The 18,767-nt window shown below is 38.9% G+C and overlaps 2 protein-coding genes and 1 long non-coding RNA gene across 5 annotated transcripts; 1 reads left to right on the forward strand and 2 right to left on the reverse strand.

The window, feature by feature from the left end:
- Positions 1–286: 286 nt before the first annotated feature.
- Positions 287–784, reverse strand: LOC139635892 (uncharacterized). The gene is made up of 2 exons (XR_011694305.1): positions 730–784; positions 287–604 (listed from the first exon to the last, which is right to left on the reverse strand). It is a non-coding gene; the product is annotated as an uncharacterized lncRNA (long non-coding RNA).
- Positions 785–12,201: 11,417 nt separating this feature from the next.
- LOC139636414 (uncharacterized) lies at positions 12,202–15,443 on the forward strand. 2 transcript variants are annotated; one of them, XM_071504485.1, is made up of 14 exons: positions 12,202–12,263; positions 12,369–12,443; positions 12,537–12,635; positions 13,492–13,602; positions 13,991–14,020; positions 14,140–14,160; positions 14,290–14,316; positions 14,415–14,441; positions 14,548–14,577; positions 14,664–14,693; positions 14,825–14,860; positions 14,969–15,004; positions 15,141–15,197; positions 15,289–15,443. In XM_071504485.1, exons 1-13 carry the CDS (start codon positions 12,213–12,215, stop codon positions 15,192–15,194), a joined length of 627 nt encoding a protein of 208 aa, XP_071360586.1. In that variant the 5' UTR covers positions 12,202–12,212; the 3' UTR covers positions 15,195–15,197; positions 15,289–15,443. The 2 variants fall into 2 exon arrangements, with proteins under 2 accessions (XP_071360586.1, XP_071360587.1); XM_071504486.1 differs by lacking the exon at positions 14,664–14,693.
- A 3-nt stretch (positions 15,444–15,446) lies between these two features.
- On the reverse strand, positions 15,447–18,176 carry odam (odontogenic, ameloblast associated). 2 transcript variants are annotated; one of them, XM_071504484.1, is made up of 10 exons: positions 17,941–18,176; positions 17,732–17,797; positions 17,606–17,641; positions 17,454–17,501; positions 17,043–17,282; positions 16,905–16,961; positions 16,679–16,801; positions 16,037–16,066; positions 15,840–15,923; positions 15,447–15,688 (listed from the first exon to the last, which is right to left on the reverse strand). In XM_071504484.1, the coding sequence occupies exons 2-10, from the start codon at positions 17,789–17,791 to the stop codon at positions 15,653–15,655; spliced, it is 714 nt and encodes a 237-aa protein (XP_071360585.1). In that variant the 5' UTR covers positions 17,792–17,797; positions 17,941–18,176; the 3' UTR covers positions 15,447–15,652. The 2 variants fall into 2 exon arrangements, with proteins under 2 accessions (XP_071360585.1, XP_071360584.1); XM_071504483.1 differs by having other exon boundaries at positions 16,037–16,069; positions 17,941–18,143.
- Between the last annotated feature and the right edge of the window lie 591 nt (positions 18,177–18,767).

The raw sequence follows: 18,767 nt of genomic DNA on the forward strand, positions 1-18,767 counted from the left end.
TTTACAGATTGTTGTGCTGTCCCTAAGTGGCCAAAAGTTAAAGTGAAAAACTGTGAAAACGGTGTATGAACTTTTCCTGAGTAACAAGGGAACAAACTCATTATCACTATGATGCACTGTTTGGTTGGAGGAAAGTGAAGGAAGGAAAAATATAATGAATCCACAAACACATATTATTTAGGAAATTAAAATATAGTTTTGCCACTTTTTAATAGCCAAATGGCACAGAGGTGTCATTCATGATTTTGAAACTGGATTTCAAGAAAAGAAACATATTTAGTCCACATCTTTTCCACATATGATTTTTATTCAGCAAATACAACACAGAGTAAAGTGATCCAGATGTTTACTTGAGCTAAAAGGATGAGATTAACACAACATCATTTACAACAGTTGTGAGTTTTCAGTAAAACATGACAAACTGACACAAAACAGAATTAGTGTCAAAATTTCATTCACTTATTGATCTCTGGTTACATTTCAGATTTTAGTTTCCTTAAGTGGTAGCTGCTTTTGGAGCATTAGCAGATTGTTGTTGCTGGAGGAGAGTGAGAATGAGCTGGAGCCACTGTTGTGTAGACATGGCAGACGTGGTGGAGGAGCGCTTCAAGAAAATCAGAGAAACATTCAGCATCACTTATACAGCAGAGGATTTTTCACAGAGTTTTACTGTAACAGACAGTCAGGTATGTTGAAAGTTCATTTCTGGAGGACAGAGAAGACACTCACCTCATTGGAGTTAGAGCCTGAGCGGGCAATTCACTGGTTTGTCATGTCCATCTATAGAAAATCCAAAAGTTGCAAGTTTGATCATGACAGTATATATACATATATATATATATATATATATATACACACACATATATGTACAATTACAACAATCGCCTTCCTCTCCCCCTGTTGGCTTCTCCCTGTAAGGGGTCTCCACAGTGGATTAGGATCATAAGGATCAAACCCCCCACCCCCTACTCCCCCAGTACCATTACCCTAATAGTTAATAATGTTGAATTATAGGTACAATTTCTTTGTTTCACTTACACGATTGGCCAGAATGAGGCTCAGGAGGCATCCAAGGACAAACCCTACCTTCAGCATGGTTTCAGTGATCACACCTGTTGAAAACAATAAATACATAAAGACATTTTGTCCAAATTAAAAAATAGAAATCCCTTTCAACCAAGATCACAAAGAGAATACAATATATTTTAAATAATTATCATCAAATAAATTGACAATAATATAATTACCGTCAAGTCTTCACAACTTTAGCAGACTGTCTCGCAGATGATGGAGGAGGTCGTTTCACTGTTGTTCTGCATACTGAGCTCTTCTTATATACATGTACAGGAGCAGATGTTGTGTCATTCACATAAACAGCCCTGCATTGTTGAGCAATTGCAATATGATTGCAACAAACAAAGCTGAGGCTACTGATCAGAAAACAAGACCACACCTGCTCTAAAATTCAGATCCAAACAACAGGTGTAGTGTAGTCACAAAACATTTCATATTACTACAATTGTGCAGGTTCAGTCTCTTTATTCTCCACCCTTAGGTATTGGCAAATTACTGAGGAGATGGCAAATATTAATAATACCTGGTCTTATGATTGCAAATCAGGTAACTTAGTGGCTTAGGCAGGTAACAGGCAACACCCAGTGAAGAATGCATTTGTGTCTTCTTCCTTGTTTTAGGAAATTTTGAACACACATTTACAATATGGATAACAACAAGTTAGCTAATGTTATCGTGCCTACTGTAGATGTCACTAATGAAAACAGACCTGTAACATTATGTACCCAACGACTTTCTTACACATTGACAGGAAGAAAAGCCAGTTCTGGCTTCATCGTCAGACTGGGAAAGAAATACAGCATTGGACTTATCCTCTGGGGCCACGGTTGCACGAATGGCACCATCATAGCCGGTGAAGACACTGATGGAGCCACAGACAATAGATATGGTTAGGTCATGCATTTATGCATTGAATTATTGTTTTCTGTTTTTCTATTTCATTCAACAGTTACTAGTAAGGAAGTTGTTATTGATTGGTTTTACCTTTTACCTTCATGAAGAGCATTAAGCATTGAAAGAAATACCACAACAGCACCACAGCAATTAAAAAACATCTACTCATACGTAGATCTGAGGTTTGTTGTAATGTTGGTTTGAAACACTTACAGGGATGCAGGAGCACAATACTGTGAAGCACAAGATCAAAACCAGCTGTTTCATAGCTGAGAGAAGCTTCAGGCCTTTATAGAGCAACAAGAGGGGTCGAGACCAGCTGATAATTGCACATAGTGCACATTATTTCAAAGAGTCAACTTTCTCCCCAGAAAAAAAAGTCTTACCTTGAATGAAGAATTTTAAGATGATATTTTGCTATTAGCCACGTGTTGTGTCTAATGCAGAATTTTGCAGTGGTTCCCCATCTGTCCAGGTGCAGATTTTAAAGATGTTTTGACCCCTCAGTCACCCAATCAGCTGTCAAAGTGGGCTGCTTTTTTATATTTCTATTACTGGCGTGCAGTGTGATGAAACCGTGCATGTGGTGCCTCACTCTGACCACAGTGAGCCAGACAGAAGAGCCAGACAGATGCAGGCTCGGGTGTATCAGGAAACAGTAAAGGTGCTGAAACTGGAAGTGATTCATATGCTCTGTTTCATTCTGCTTTGTACACTGCTAAATAAAGGAGCTTAAAATAAAGTGTAAACCACTTTTTTGATACTCAAAATGACACAGAGGTTTCATTACTCTTCATGAAATTGAGGTTTAAGACAAAAAACAGCTTTAGACCGCAGCTTTTCCACGTATAATTTTTAGTGAGCAAATACAACAGAGAGTTAAGTGATTTTGATCCACATGTTTCCTTGAACTATAATAATGAGTGTGGGAAAACTCTGGTTAACACATCATTTAAAACAGTTGTGAGTTTTCAGTAAAACATGACAAACTATCGCAAAGCACAACTAATGTCAAAATTGTATTCACTTATCGATCGCTGTTTGAATTTGACTATTTCTTTGTAGTAGCAGCTTTGGTAGCTGATTTAGTAGTTGCTGCCGGTGGAGCAGGAGCAGGGTTTTGTTGCTGGAGCAGCGCAAGGAGGAGCTGGAGCCACTGCTGTGTAGACATGTCAGATGTGGCTGAGGAGCGCTTCAAGAAAATCACAAACATTCATCATCAGTTATACGGCAGAGGATTGTTCCGAGAGTTTTACAGTAACAGTCAGGTGTGTTTAAAGCGTAGCTCTGGAGGATAGAAGACACTCACCTCATTGGAGTTAGAGTTAGACATTGATCCAGACCCTGAGCGGGCAATGCGTTGGTGTACCATGTCCATCTGCAGAAAATACAAAAGTTTAATATTGACTGCTTTATACTATTACAGTATTAGCAATAATGTAAAAGTTTAAGAATAATTGATTTAACATATAAGAATGTTTCACTTACAGGATTGGCCAGAATGAGGCTCAGGAGGCATCCAAGGACAAACACTACCTTCAGCATGGTTTCAGACCTGTTGAAAACAATAAATACATAAAGACATTTCAACCAAGATCACAAAGAGAATACAATATATTTTAAATAATTATCATCAAATAAATTGACAATAATATAATTACCGTCAAGTCTTCACAACTTTAGCAGACTGTCTCGCAGATGATGGAGGAGGTCGTTTACTGTTGTTCTGCATACTGAGCTCTTCTTATATACATGTCCAGGAGCAGATGTTGTGTCAATCACATAAACATCCCTGCATTGTTGGGCAATTGATATATGATTGCAACAAACAAAGCTGAGGCTACTGATCAGAAAACAAGACCACACCTGCTCTAAAATTCAGATCTAAACATGAGGTGTAGTGTAGTCACAAAACATTTCATAATACTACAGTTGTGCAGGTTCAGTCTCTTTATTCTCCACCCTTAGGTATTGGCAAATTACTGAGGAGATGGTAAATATTAATAATACCTGGTCTTATGATTGCAAATCAGGTAACTTAGTGGCTTAGGCAGGTAACAGGCAACACCCAGTGAAGAATGCATTTGTGTCTTCTTCCTTGTTTTAGGAAATTTTGAACACACATTTACAATATGGATAACAACAAGTTAGCTAATGTTGTCGTGCTACTGTAGATGAATGAAAACAGACCTGTAACATTATGTAGCTGTGAAAAGGTTGTTCTATTCCCTTTTCACTGTGCCCTAATCCCCTACATTATCATTGCTATTATCATGGTTGGAGTTTTGAGTAAATGTTTCTATTAATTTTCTTCAGGGTTTGATTTTTTTTATAGATAAGTTTGAATATATTTTGGTGATTTATTTTGGAAGGGTCAGCCTACGTTGGACGTTTTCAGTGGACTCTCTGAGTGGGATTGATTGGCTGCTCAATTAGAGAGAGAGGAAACAGGTGTGGGCTGTCAGATCCCGTTAGGAGAATTTAGTGTGGGGAGTGGTAGTGTGGGGTGGGGTGCTTGAAATGAGGAGCATTTTAGCTCACCCCCATACTTACCTGGGAGGATGGTATGCTCCACATAGGTGAAGATTAAGTGCAAGCTATTCAGGGGTCAGAGAGAGAGAGAGAAAGATGTAGCGCAGGTGGCAGCTTGTAGTGAGGCTGCCATTTTAGAATTTGTTTGATATGGTTTAAGTTCTTTTTCTTTGAATTGCCCGGGATTCATTTTTGTTATTTTGGTTAGTAGTATTTGGTTAATAAAAATGTCACTTTTGAGCACAGACTCTCGCCTGCTGACAACGTTTTTTAAAACATCTTTTTAAAACCATCCAGTGCTTATATCATCATCTGCCCTTTGCGGAGAGAGGCAACACCACAGTAGCCATCAAGTTACTTACACATTTACAGGATTGAATTACTGGGGGGTTTTTTTCTATTTCATCTAGTTGTAGAAGTTGGACACTTGGTTAAATTATCTAATGGTTTCAGTTTAGCAACACCGGTAAACTCATCATTGTTAAGCTTGAAATTTTGTTTCTATGCTCCATCCCTCCTCCCAACAGCACAGTCACACTATATGGATGAAAAAAAGAAAATCTTCTGAAAACTGTCAAATGAAAAACAAAACACATAGAAGTCGGTCACTTATTCAGATAATGCTTTATTGATTTATTTCATTTCAGACAGTGTTTACAATAAGCATGACCTAAAATCAGTTTTTCCCCAGTCAGCCAGGTGCTTGTCTCATTTTCCAATTGGAGGTATGACAGGTGGAGGGATGACCAGTGGAGGGACAGGTGGGATGACAAAAAGGTACCACAAAAGGTTGTGGGTATGGCATTGGAATGGGATGGAACTTAAACCTCAGTATTGTAATGGCTTTGTGAACTGATGCCAGCACAACCACCTCCAGATCAACACGGGGAAAACCTAGTAACTGGTGGTGGATTTCCACAGGCACAAACACTCTCAAACCACCCCAGTGAACATCCAGGGAATGGACATTGAGATTGTGGACTCATATAAGTACCTGCGTGTTCACCTGAACAATAAACTGGACTGGACTGACAACACACATGCTCTTTACAAGAAAGGACAGAGCAGGCTGTACCTGCTATGGAGACTCTGGTCTTTTGGGGTGCAGAGGGCACTCCTGAAGACCTTTTATGACTCTGGGGTGGCATCAGCCATCTTTTACGGTGCGGTCTGCTGGGGCAGCAGCATCTCCACTGCTGACGGGAGGAGACTGAACAGGCTGATCAGGAAGGCCAGCTCTGTTCTGGGATGCCCCCTGGACTCAGTGGAGGTAGTGGGCGACAGGAGAATGGCGGCGAAGCTATCATCCCTGTTGGAGAACACCTCCCACCCCATGCAGGACACTCTGACAGCACTGAGCAGCTCCTTCAGTGACAGGCTACTGCACCCAATGTGTGTGAAGGAGAGATACCGCAGGTCTTTCCTTCCAGCTGCTGTCAGACTTTACAACAAACACTGCACTCAGGAACCACTCACACACCAGAAATGGACAGCTCACCACCGTAACAACCTCACGCATCTGTCAATATCCCGCAAACGCTGCTACTGTTGTTGTAAATATGTAATTTTTTGTATCTATATATTTTGTACGTTATTATATTGTTATTATTTATCTTTCTAATTATTTGTTATTTCAGTTTCTTGCAGCTTTCCTCTTCTCTGCACTGCCACTTGCTGCTGTAACACTGTGAATTTCCCCACTGTGGGACTAATAAAGGCTATCTTATCTTATCTTAATAACCGCAAGAGCTATCAAAGCACTGATACAATGCAAAAAAAAAGTCCCACTTCTTGTGACATGTTTAAAGTTTCAATCATATTTCTACATTGAATCACAGAGGGAAACTACAAACCGTGTGGCTCTAAACAAAAGTGGCTTTGGTCATTTTCATGACCAATTTTTTGGCCATTTTCACCATTTACATCACCATGGTTACTTGATTCGCTAAGAAAAGTCACTGCGCTCCATTCCTGATCGAGCCACACATTTTCATATCATGTTGGTGGAGTCAACTGCTGTTAACTTAGTAAGGTGATTGAAGTATATGCAAATTTTACAGATTGTTGTGCTGTCCCTAAGTGGCCAAAAGTCAAATCGAAAAAACTGTGAAAACGGTGTATGAACCTTTCCTGAGTAACAAGGGAACAAACTCATTATCACTATGATGCACTGTTTGGTTGGAGGAAAGTGAAGGAAGGAAAAATATAATGAATCAACAAACCCACATTATTCGGGACATTAAAATATAGTTTTGCCACTTTTTAATAGCCAAATGGCACAGAGGTGTCATTCATGATTTTGAAACTGGATTTCAAGAAAAGAAACATATTTAGTCCACATCTTTTCCACATATGATTTTTATTCAGCAAATACAACACAGAGTAAAGTGATCCAGATGTTTACTTGAGCTAAAAGGATGAGATTAACACAACATCATTTACAACAGTTGTGAGTTTTCAGTAAAACATGACAAACTGACACAAAACAGAACTAGTGTCAAAATTTCATTCACTTATTGATCTCTGGTTTCATTTCAGATTTTAGTTTCCTGGAGTGGTAGCTGCTTTTGGAGCATCAGCAGATTGTTGTGGCTGGAAGAAAGCGAGAATGAGCTGGAGCCACTGTTCTGTATGCATGGCAGACGTGGTGGAGGAGCGCTTCAAGAAAATCAGAGAAACATTCAGCATCACTTATACAGCAGAGGATTTTTCACAGGGTTTTACTGTAGCAGACAGTCAGGTATGTTGAAAGTTCATTTCTGGAGGACAGAGAAGACACTCACCTCATTGGAGCTAGAGCTTGATCGGGCAATTCGCTGGTTTGTCATGTCCATCTATAGAAAATCCAAAAGTTGCAAGTTTGATCATGACAGTATATATACATATATGTTTATATATATATTTATATAATTGCAATAATCATCTTCCTCTCCCCCACCTGAGCAATGGACCACCCCCAATACTATTACACTAATAGTAGATAATGTTGAAATATAGGAATAATTCATTTTGATTGTTATTTGTTTCACTCACAGGATTGGCCAGAATGAGGCTCAGGAGGCATCCAAGGACAAACACTACCTTCAGCATGGTTTCAGTGATCACACCTGTTGAAAACAATAAAGACATTTTGTCCAAATAATACAGTATATTTTAAATAATTATCATCAAATAAATTGACAATAATATAATTACCGTCAAGTCTTCACAACTTTAGCAGACTGTCTCGCAGATGATGGAGGAGGTCGTTTTACTGTTGTTCTGCATACTGAGCTCTTCTTATATACATGTCCAGGAGCAGATGTTGTGTCATTCACATAAACAGCCCTGCATTGTTGGGCAATTGCAATATGATTGCAACAAACAAAGCTGAGGCTACTGATCAGAAAACAAGACCACACCTGCTCTAAAATTCAGATCTAAACAACAGGTGTAGTGTAGTCACAAAACATTTCATAATACTACAGTTGCGTAGGTTCAGTCTCTTTATTCTCCACCCTTAGGTATTGGCAAATTACTGAGGAGATGGTAAATATTAATAATACCTGGTCTTATGATTGCAAATCAGGTAACTTAGTGGCTTAGGCAGGTAACAGACAACACCCAGTGAAGAATGCATTTGTGTCTTCTTCCTTGTTTTAGGAAATTTTGAACACACATTTACAATATGGATAACAGGTTATATAACAAGTTAGCTAATGTTATCGTGCCTACTGTAGATGTCACTAATGAAAACAGACCTGTAACATTATGTACCCAACGACTTTCTTACACATTGACAGGAAGAAAAGCCAGTTCTGGCTTCATCGTCAGACTGGGAAAGAAATACAGCATTGGACTTATCCTCTGGGGCCACGGTTGCACGAATGGCACCATCATAGCCGGTGAAGACACTGATGGAGCCACAGACAATAGATATGGTTAGGTCATGCATTTATGCATTGAATTATTGTTTTCTGTTTTTCTATTTCATTCAACAGTTACTAGTAAGGAAGTTGTTATTGATTGGTTTTACCTTTTACCTTCATGAAGAGCATTAAGCATTGAAAGAAATACCACAACAGCACCACAGCAATTAAAAAACATCTACTCATACGTAGATCTGAGGTTTGTTGTAATGTTGGTTTGAAACACTTACAGGGATGCAGGAGCACAATACTGTGAAGCACAAGATCAAAACCAGCTGTTTCATAGCTGAGAGAAGCTTCAGGCCTTTATAGAGCAACAAAAGGGGTCGAGACCAGCTGATATTTGCAAATAGTGCACATTACTTCAAAGAGTCAACTTTCTCCCCAGAAAAAAAAAGTCTTACCTTGAATGAAGAATTTTAAGATGATATTTTGCTATTAGCCACGTGTTGTGTCTAATGCAGAATTTTGCAGTGGTTCCCCATCTGTCCAGGTGCAGATTTTAAAGATGTTTTGACCCCTCAGTCACCCAATCAGCTGTCAAAGTGGGCTGCTTTTTTATATTTCTATTCCTGGCGTGCAGTGTGATGAAACCGTGCATGTGGTGCCTCACTCTGACCACAGTGAGCCAGACAGAAGAGCCAGACAGATGCAGGCTCAGGTGTATCAGGAAACAGTAAAGGTGCTGAAACTGGAAGTGATTCATATGCTCTGTTTCATGCTGCTTTGTACACTGCTAAATAAAGGAGCTTAAAATAAAGTGTAAACCACTTTTTTGATACTCAAAATGACACAGAGGTTTCATTACTCTTCATGAAATTGAGGTTTAAGACAAAAAACAGCTTTAGACCGCAGCTTTTCCACGTATAATTTTTAGTGAGCAAATACAACAGAGAGTTAAGTGATTTTGATCCACATGTTTCCTTGAACTATAATAATGAGTGTGGGAAAACTCTGGTTAACACATCATTTAAAACAGTTGTGAGTTTTCAGTAAAACATGACAAACTATCGCAAAGCACAACTAATGTCAAAATTGTATTCACTTATCGATCGCTGTTTGAATTTGACTATTTCTTTGTAGTAGCAGCTTTGGTAGCTGATTTAGTAGTTGCTGCCGGTGGAGCAGGAGCAGGGTTTTGTTGCTGGAGCAGCGCAAGGAGGAGCTGGAGCCACTGCTGTGTAGACATGTCAGATGTGGCTGAGGAGCGCTTCAAGAAAATCACAAACATTCATCATCAGTTATACGGCAGAGGATTGTTCCGAGAGTTTTACAGTAACAGTCAGGTGTGTTTAAAGCGTAGCTCTGGAGGATAGAAGACACTCACCTCATTGGAGTTAGAGTTAGACATTGATCCAGACCCTGAGCGGGCAAGGCGTTGGTGTACCATGTCCATCTGCAGAAAATACAAAAGTTTAATATTGACTGCTTTATACTATTACAGTAATAGCAATAATGTAAAAGTTTAAGAATAATTGATTGAATATATAAGAATGTTTCACTTACAGGATTGGCCAGAATGAGGCTTAGGAGGCATCCAAGGACAAACACTACCTTCAGCATGGTTTCAGACCTGTTGAAAACAATAAATACATAAAGGCATTTCAACCAAGATCACAAAGAGAATACAGTATATTTTAAATAATTATCATCAAATAAATTGACAATAATATAATTACCGTCAAGTCTTCACAACTTTAGCAGACTGTCTCGCAGATGATGGAGGAGGTCGTTTTACTGTTGTTCTGCATACTGAGCTCTTCTTATATACATGTACAGGAGCAGATGTTGTGTCAATCACATAAACAGCCCTGCATTGTTGGGCAATTGCAATATGATTGCAACAAACAAAGCTGAGGCTACTGATCAGAAAACAAGACCACACCTGCTCTAAAATTCAGATCTAAACATGAGGTGTAGTGTAGTCACAAAACATTCCATAATACTACAGTTGTGCAGGTTCAGTCTCTTTATTCTCCACCCTTAGGTATTGGCAAATTACTGAGGAGATGGTAAATATTAATAATACCTGGTCTTATGATTGCAAATCAGGTAACTTAGTGGCTTAGGCAGGTAACAGGCAACACCCAGTGAAGAATGCATTTGTGTCTTCTTCCTTGTTTTAGGAAATTTTGAACACACATTTACAATATGGATAACAGCAAGTTAGCTAATGTTGTCGTGCTACTGTAGATGTCGCTAATGAAAACAGACCTGTAACATTATGTAGCCATCAAGTTACATACACATTTACAGGATTGAATTACTGGGGGGGGGGTTCTATTTTATTCAACAGTTACTAGTTAGGAAGTGGTTATTGATTGGTTTTAACATTAAGTGTTGCTCTTTTTTAAATGACCACAAAACAGTAGAAATCAGAAAGGTTTGGCCATTTTCTAAGCGGGCAGATGCCAGTGAGAGTGCTTGTGACGTCATCCACTAACTTGCAGCAATACACACCCATTATAAAATCAGTCGAAAAATGACATAAAACATAAACTTTGATATTGTAAAAACCAACATTAACATAACATTAAGTGTTACTCTTTTTTAAGTTGGACACTTGGTTAAATTATCTAGTGGTTTCGGTTTAGCAACACCTGTAAACTCGTTACTGTTAAGCTTGAAATTTTGTTTCTATGCTCCATCCCTCCTCCCAACAGCACAGTCACACTATATGGATGAAAAAAAGAAAATCTTCTGAAAACTGTCAAGTGAAAAACAAAACATATAGAAGTCGGTCACTTATTCAGATAATGCTTTATTGATTTATTTCATTTCAGTTGGACAGTGTTTACAGTAAGCATGACCTAAAATCAGTTTTTCCCCAGTCAGCCAGGTGCTTGTCTCATTTTCCAATTGGATGTATGACAGGTGGGGGGATGACAGGTGGAGGGATGACAGGTGGGGGGATGGACAGTGGAGGGATGACCAGTGGAGGGACAGGTGGGATGACAAAAAGGTACAACAAAAGGTTGTGGGTATGGCATTGGAATGGGTGCAGGATACGGCTGGTGCTGAGGCTGCATGTAGTTCTGATTCATCTGAAAAAGAAAGTGATGAAAACAGAAGCACACTGTGTATATGCAAACAATTCTGACTTTTCTGACTGATTTCTTTGGAGAAAATTTTTTAGGATGGCAGTGAGAGTAATATGCTATAGTTTATTGGATTTATCTAAAATTCAAATCTAAATATTAATTGTAGTAGAGTATGAAAACATTTTGCCCTCCACCCTTTGGCAAATTAGTCAACAGATGTCCAGACACATGGAAATACCTGGTCTTATGATTGCAAATCAAGAGACTTACTGGCTTAGGCAGGTAACAGGCAACACCCAGTGAAGCATGCATTTGTCTGCTTCCTTGTTTTAGAAAATCGATGGCCACTCTGGTTTAAATCACTCACATTGTCATTGTCCAGTTTATATTTCATCTTTATTTATCATTGCTACCAGTCCTATTGTTGTTGAAGACATTTGGAAAGAATGTGGGAAGTCATCCCAGTTTTGCAAATAACTAAGCATGACTAAGATATTTGTTTTGAGAAACGTGTGGTGTGTCACAATATCCGATGTCTGATATAAGTATCAATGGCTGATAGGCCACACACATAGTTGCACAGCACAGGTGAGTGGGTACATACAGTAAATGCCCAGCCCTAAATGACTTGCTTTATGAAATGTCTGTTTTGGGGAAAAATTCACTTAGGTTCATTTTAAGGTTCCAATTTAAATAATCTGTTTTGAATCAGTTTTTCTAAATTTAATTCATTTATTTATTTATTGCAGTTTCATCAGAAGCAATGCAGCTCTTGTTTATCAGCGCTTTACTTCTGTCAGCCGTAGCTGCTCGTGTGAGTATTACTTTTGATACTATATATTTTTCTGTAAAATTACAAAGGAAAACTTCTGCTAGATATTTTTTAATTGGTCATTTTTAATTTTGTCTGTCTTTTCAGCCAGATTCCTGGAGGCCATGGCAGGATGAGAAGTTTCCACCTGCAGGTGGGCCCAAGTTGGATGCAGGCTCTAAGGTAATGGGGAACTGACATGTACAGACACACAGGTCCAGAGCTGCATAACCTCTGTGTAATAAGTATTTCTCATTAAATTTTCCTTTTGTTTAGCATTGTGATGGGGAGCAATCAGTGACACAAGTCTCAGAGGATGGAGATGGAGGGTCAGGTGGAGACTGGTCAGAGGGGGACTCTGGACCTCCAGTATGGGTACATGTTTCAAGTCTTATCGTTATTAGTTAACTGATTTCTCAGATTTCTCAGTGATTCAGTATTTCTAGTCTTCTAGGTGTTGGTGTGCATATTTTTAAACTCTGTGAGATGCATGATAAATAAAGTTCACTTACAAGCATCCCTATGCCAAGGTAACCAGTAGTTTCTGCATTGCGTTGAAGGATGAAGATGTTGTGGGCTCTCTGTGGAGATTATTTGTGTTTCTCCTGACAGAGACAGATAATATTGCAGAACCTTCATGTAAATAAAACTGTCTAGTCACGCTACTACACAGATTATATAGATAAAAGGAAATGGGGGTTTTAGCATTAAGCCTAACTTTAAGACAGCAGCACGACATATCTACAAGTGAAGACCAAACACATAAAATTGTGTCAGGAAACAGTAGCAGATACAATAGATAGATAGATTACAACGAATTGCAAAATGTTGTCACCCAACCTTTTCACAAGAGAATAATACAGTGGGCTTGGTAACAAAATAAGAGACACACATTAGAAAAACTTACCTGAAAGGTGAATCTGACTGTAACTTTACTTAGTAGCATTTAGCTGCTAAAAAAAAACCTTGAACAACAACAACAACTTTAAGTGTCAGGAAACTGAACTCTATACATGTATAGGTGAAGGTAGATGTTGATATATCCTCTCAACTAAATCTAAACAAGGAAAACAATGAGTGTATTTTGCAAAATGGGAATATTGTTTTAACATTTGTATGATGCAGTAGATGTTATCAAGACCTGCTACAACACAACCATATTGTACCATCACCTGACAGTTAATCAGACCACCGTTTACTGTATACAGCACTTTATCTGTGCTTTACCCAGGCTCCTGGTTTCATGCCTGGAGTACCTCGTTTTGGGTCATTCCGGCATTTTGGGAGACGCAGAGGACCTCTGAGAGGCAAGTGGCCCAACATGAGGAACCCCAATGCAAAGGTAAGCCCACAGTGAAACGCAGTAACACTACAGCTCTGCTGAAAAAACATAAGCCAAAGGTGTAATTAAATAAGTCTCATTAAACTCTGGTTCATTCCTGAACCTCTCAAAGAGGGAAGATAATCTCTGTTTGAACACATTGAACTCTGACAAAATGTTCACATTTATAAAAGCAGCTTTAGGCTCACCTCTTTAATCTTGCTTCTCATTTGGTTTTTATACTTTTTAATTTTGATTTCGCTTTTTTATGCCTTTCATTCTTGTCTTTTCCTGTGAAGTACTGATTGATGTCTGCTCCGGAAAGATGCTTCACAAACTTTACTTAGTGTTATAATTGGTTCTGCATACAGATAAAATATGATGTACGGTTACGCCTTTCTTGTTTCAGGGCAATATTGTATTTTCCCCTGCATTCAAGGTAGGCCCTCTGTCGTCTCTCAGTGTGATTTCATAATATTCATACATACATGAAGATTTACCTGAACAGTCGTCAAAAACACACATTTTTGAAAATTTCTTATAATTCATTGTTTTCAGGTTGACAACGTGATAGTTGAGGTGAGACCAGGAGTTTAAAAACTGTCACAGTATAACAGTAGTTATTATACAGTATATGTTTGACATGACAGAGCAGTGGCACCACTGAATATTCACATTTTTCAAGAAATCTGTGGCTTCCCTCACTAGAACATCACTGCTGTAGCCTTGAAGGAGGTAAACAAAATGATTTATTTACTTGATGTAACTGCACCTATTCAATCACTTTGTGAAAGTTAACAGTCCCACTGACGCTCACTGTGAACATTTCACAGGGAGAGAACCTATTTCTGATGCCAAAGGTAGGTGACTGAAGATGCAATCTGAATACACAGTTACAGTTCAGTCACAGATGCGACCATAACAATCATTTTCATTCAGTGCTAATTACTGACAATTCATCCACAGCGTGGTGGAAGAAGACCTCACAATCAAATGGTATGAGAAGTCATTTCATCATCGTAGCAATGGTTACTTTATCAAAACAAGACACTCAGCAATTTTAATTTTTATCTGTTTTACAGGGAGGAAAACGTGAGCCTCCACAGAATGCGGTATAACGGGTGTCAAATATTCATAAGTTATTATATTTATTATTATGTGGCTGATTTTTTTGGGCTTCAATTTCACATTGTTTGATCTTTAAGACAACTACATTATGATAATCTCGTCATCTCAATTTCAGCAATATGTGAAGCTCATCTACAACAGCTCAGAGCCGGTAATGTTTGTGCCCATTACAGAATAAATGTGTGTAAATTCTTTTTTTTTTTGTTTTTTATTTTCATCTTCATAACAATTACCATAATTTCTCTCTTTCCTTTTGAAGAACAATGTCTCAATTGAGTATGGGGTTGTGAAACCTGTAAGTACAAGCAGTTTGTTCACATAGAGCACCATGTATGCCTGGAACCATTTTCGATGTAATATTCATCATTACAATTTGAAATGCATGCTTCCTACCCCCACTCTCATGTAATCACTTGTTTGTTATTTTCAAGATGAACTTCGGTGAGCATGTTGGAGAAGATGATCCAGAGGAATCTGACTGGTAAAAGGTGAAGGCATTAATAGCATAGTACTGACTGATTACTTGAATATCAATTTGATGAATCATGCTTAATCTTTTTTGTCTCCCACTTCACTCAGGAAGGAATCAACCACTCCAAGTTTCATTCTCCAGTCTTATCAAGTCATAGAGGAGAAGATGGCTAATTGTTCTGTGTTATTCTGGGAAATCTTTTATGTACTCCTCCTGTAAAACCAAAATCTCTGCACACTACAATAAAATTCTGAAACAATTATCTTTGGCAAAGTTCTTTATTTGACATGTTGTGAAACAAGCAAGACAGATTCAGTTTATTATACAAATAACTGAGTGCAAATAAATTGTTTTTAGAAGAACAGCATACTCCAGGGTATTTTGCAGAAGAGTGAGCTTGCAGTGACTACAGCCAAACACACAGAAATGATTTTTTGCTGAATCACATTGTTGTTATTTCCCAGGTGACATCTAAGGCTCAAACAAGAAGGAGAAGTTGGAGTGACCCTGGAGAAACATTCGGAAAAGCGATTGTTTAATTTCTCAAAGTTAAATACTGTACAGTTAATGACAGCAAAGTGTAACAGAAACCAAAGTTTTGTGTGTGGGCTTAAAAAAATTAAATGTAAATGTATAAAAACTTTGTATGAAATTATACCTCATCAATCCCAGGGCCTGAAGTATCACCACGAGGATGAGGAGGAATTGTGGTAGACTCTTTCTGTGTCCCCAGTGGCCATGTCTGATAAAGAAAGTTATGAAAATGCAGCAGTTAGACTTAAGATGCAGATATGTCTCTTTCCTTACTTTAATGGGTGAAATTATAAAAATGAGGAGGCTATGCAGCATGCTCACTTTCTCTGTCTGCACCTTGGGCTGGGAAGCCTGCTGAAATGGGATGATATGCATGAACATTAGATTACAAAAAAGTGAGCACTGAGTATATTCATGTATGCACATTCCTGAACAAATAAAATGACATCAGCCATAGAAAGAAATGGATAAGCTTCAAAAAGTATCACTTTACATGCAAATAAGACTGGGAGGACATGATTTCAGCGGCCCACCGCTAAGCCAGACAGACTGCTTGTGGTTTGCATGGCAGACAGCTGTCGTTTCATCCACGCAGTCCTGACTCAGGATCTGCAGCTTTGTTATTATCATTAAGTCTTGTCTTTGTCATTATCGTCTGCATAAGAACTAAGTCTGAATTCAAAGCACTAAAGTAAAACAGGTGCTGGACACAATATTTTTTGATGGTTTAATTCATTTTACTTTTGCTCATAATACTTTTGTTGTTGTAAATATTTGGCCGATGTGCCCTAAATTGTACACAGAACACTGTGGCAAGCACATTTCCTTTCAACCAGTGTCTTTAAGAATCTCTCTGGAGAAGTCCATTATAGAATAATGTCCTCAGTTGATTTTAATTAAATATGCACAGGGAGGACAAGATCACCCTCTTTCTTTTACTTCATGCTGTATTGCATGTCTGACCTGCAGAGGGAGCTGTGGTCTCTGTGTGCTTCTCTCCAGGTTCTGCTGAGCCTGGTTGGGCTGCAGCGCCACAGCATTCCTCTGCTGGGGATAGCCGTAAGAAGGAAAAAAGTACTGGAAGCCCTGTGGATTATCAATTAAGCAAATCGATTTAAATCAATTTAAAGTGAGCATCTAAATGAAGATACTGACATTTGCAAAGAAGTCCGTTTGTTAAGCTTCATACCTGCTGTCTGGGAAACTGAGGAAATCCATAAGCAGGGTACTGAAACTGTGGAAACATCTAAAGGAGATTTAAAAGAATAATTAATTTTTGACTGTCACTTGCAGTTTTGTAGTTACCATGCAAGACACTTTGTTTTACCTGCACAGGGTTTTGGGCCTGCTGAGGGACATTAGGAGAGTTGGGGTCCTGTGGAGGCCCGAGCTGCTCTTGTTGGCCGTTGGGGACTAGCATGGGTGTTAGCTGGTTGCCCTGGGTGGGGAGCAACAGCTGGGGACCAAAAGGACCTGCCATCTGTGGGTTCAGGTTCACCACCTGTGGAGTGAGCAGCACCTCAGGCTGCTGCTGCTGAAGCACATACTGGGGTAATATGGAAGACGCCTGGAGAAGAAGGGGATTTGTCTCAGCTTACATACTATTTTCCAAAGCAAACATTTACATTTTTTTTTATTGGACTAAGAAGACACTCAGTGCTAGTCTTGGTAAATCCTGTAAATGTCTACACAGTGGTAGCATCACACTAGCACACATATTTATGGGCCCTGTCTGTACCTGTGTTTGTCCAAGAGCTGCAAGAGTTAGTCCATTCAGTCTCAGGATCTGAACACACACAAAGTCTGAATTAGATTGGATATTATTGCTCCCTGTGATAGAAAATTTTACCTAGAATCCAACAGACATAAATTTGTGACCAAGTATTTTACCTCGTTGCTATTGCTTGCAATAATTCCAATCTGCACCTGAAAAAGAAACATGAACACTTTATCTGTCGTTTTTGATGCTAAACTATGAGCAATATATTATACAGCAACATGAAGATCATAACTCACTGGCAGAGCAAAGCTTGTCCTGAATAGACAGACCAACAGAAGGGCATTTTGTAGCTCCATGATGTCCTACATGGTGCAAAAACATGAGGCATGTCTTAAAACGCCACCTAAATACTACTGCTCTTATTTTGTCAAGCCTTTTAAAACATTTAGCATACATATAACCAAGACACAGAGAAGTTTCAGTGAGTGCGACAAGCTCTTCTTACCGTTTCTCTGGTTCTGCTTTCCCCGTCTGTGCTTCTGCCTCCTCACCTTGTCCATATCGCTTTTAAATTCTCTCCATGTGAGCTGTTATTGTCCACCCCCAACCGGCCCAGACATTGTGTGGTCAGTGTGGTAGACATTTCTCATGGCATCAGACTCAGACACTTACAACATGGTACAGGTAAGTATGTTATTAGGTGTAAGTCACGTCTCTAAATGCCATGACATGGTCTGTGTCAAGTTGTTACCGTAACAAGTCTCTGAAGAATTTAAAGCGGTGTGCACTTTTCACATGCGTTTAGAAAAGCACCAGCTCTTCATTAACGGTTTGAGCCTTCACCGAGTATGTGCACGTGCTGAAGGGTGGTGCTTCGTTGTGTCTGATTACAGATGCTCAATTCAGCAGGAGTTTTTGAATGCCGGGAGCTTATAAACAGATATTTGTCAGAAGTTGTTCATCGTGTTCAGACTGATGTTGCCATCTCGCTGGAAAATCATGAGTATTAATGGTTGACTGTGTTGGGATTTGTTTTGAGGAAAAAATGGAAAAGCATGTTTTTGTGAGTTTGTCTGTCTAGAAAATTTGATTCCTTGCGCATCAGTCAAAACGCCACACACTATGGCAGAAAGCACTATATTTGAATACAAAGTCATACATTTTGTGGCAATCTATTTTTCCATTCACCTTTGATGTTTTTTGTGCTCAGTTGTAAACTTTTTTTTCATGACAATGACAATATAACCTAAACTTGCACTGGCTTTAAAAACTGAAATGTGACCCTACTTTTTTCTCAGTAGTACAGGTGTTAATCTTAACATTTACAGCATC

This window comes from Trachinotus anak, unplaced genomic scaffold (genome assembly GCF_046630095.1).
Source record: "Trachinotus anak isolate AG129_WGS33_773 ecotype Australia unplaced genomic scaffold, CSIRO_AGI_Tana_v1 ptg000019l, whole genome shotgun sequence".
NCBI lineage: Eukaryota > Metazoa > Chordata > Actinopteri > Carangiformes > Carangidae > Trachinotus > Trachinotus anak.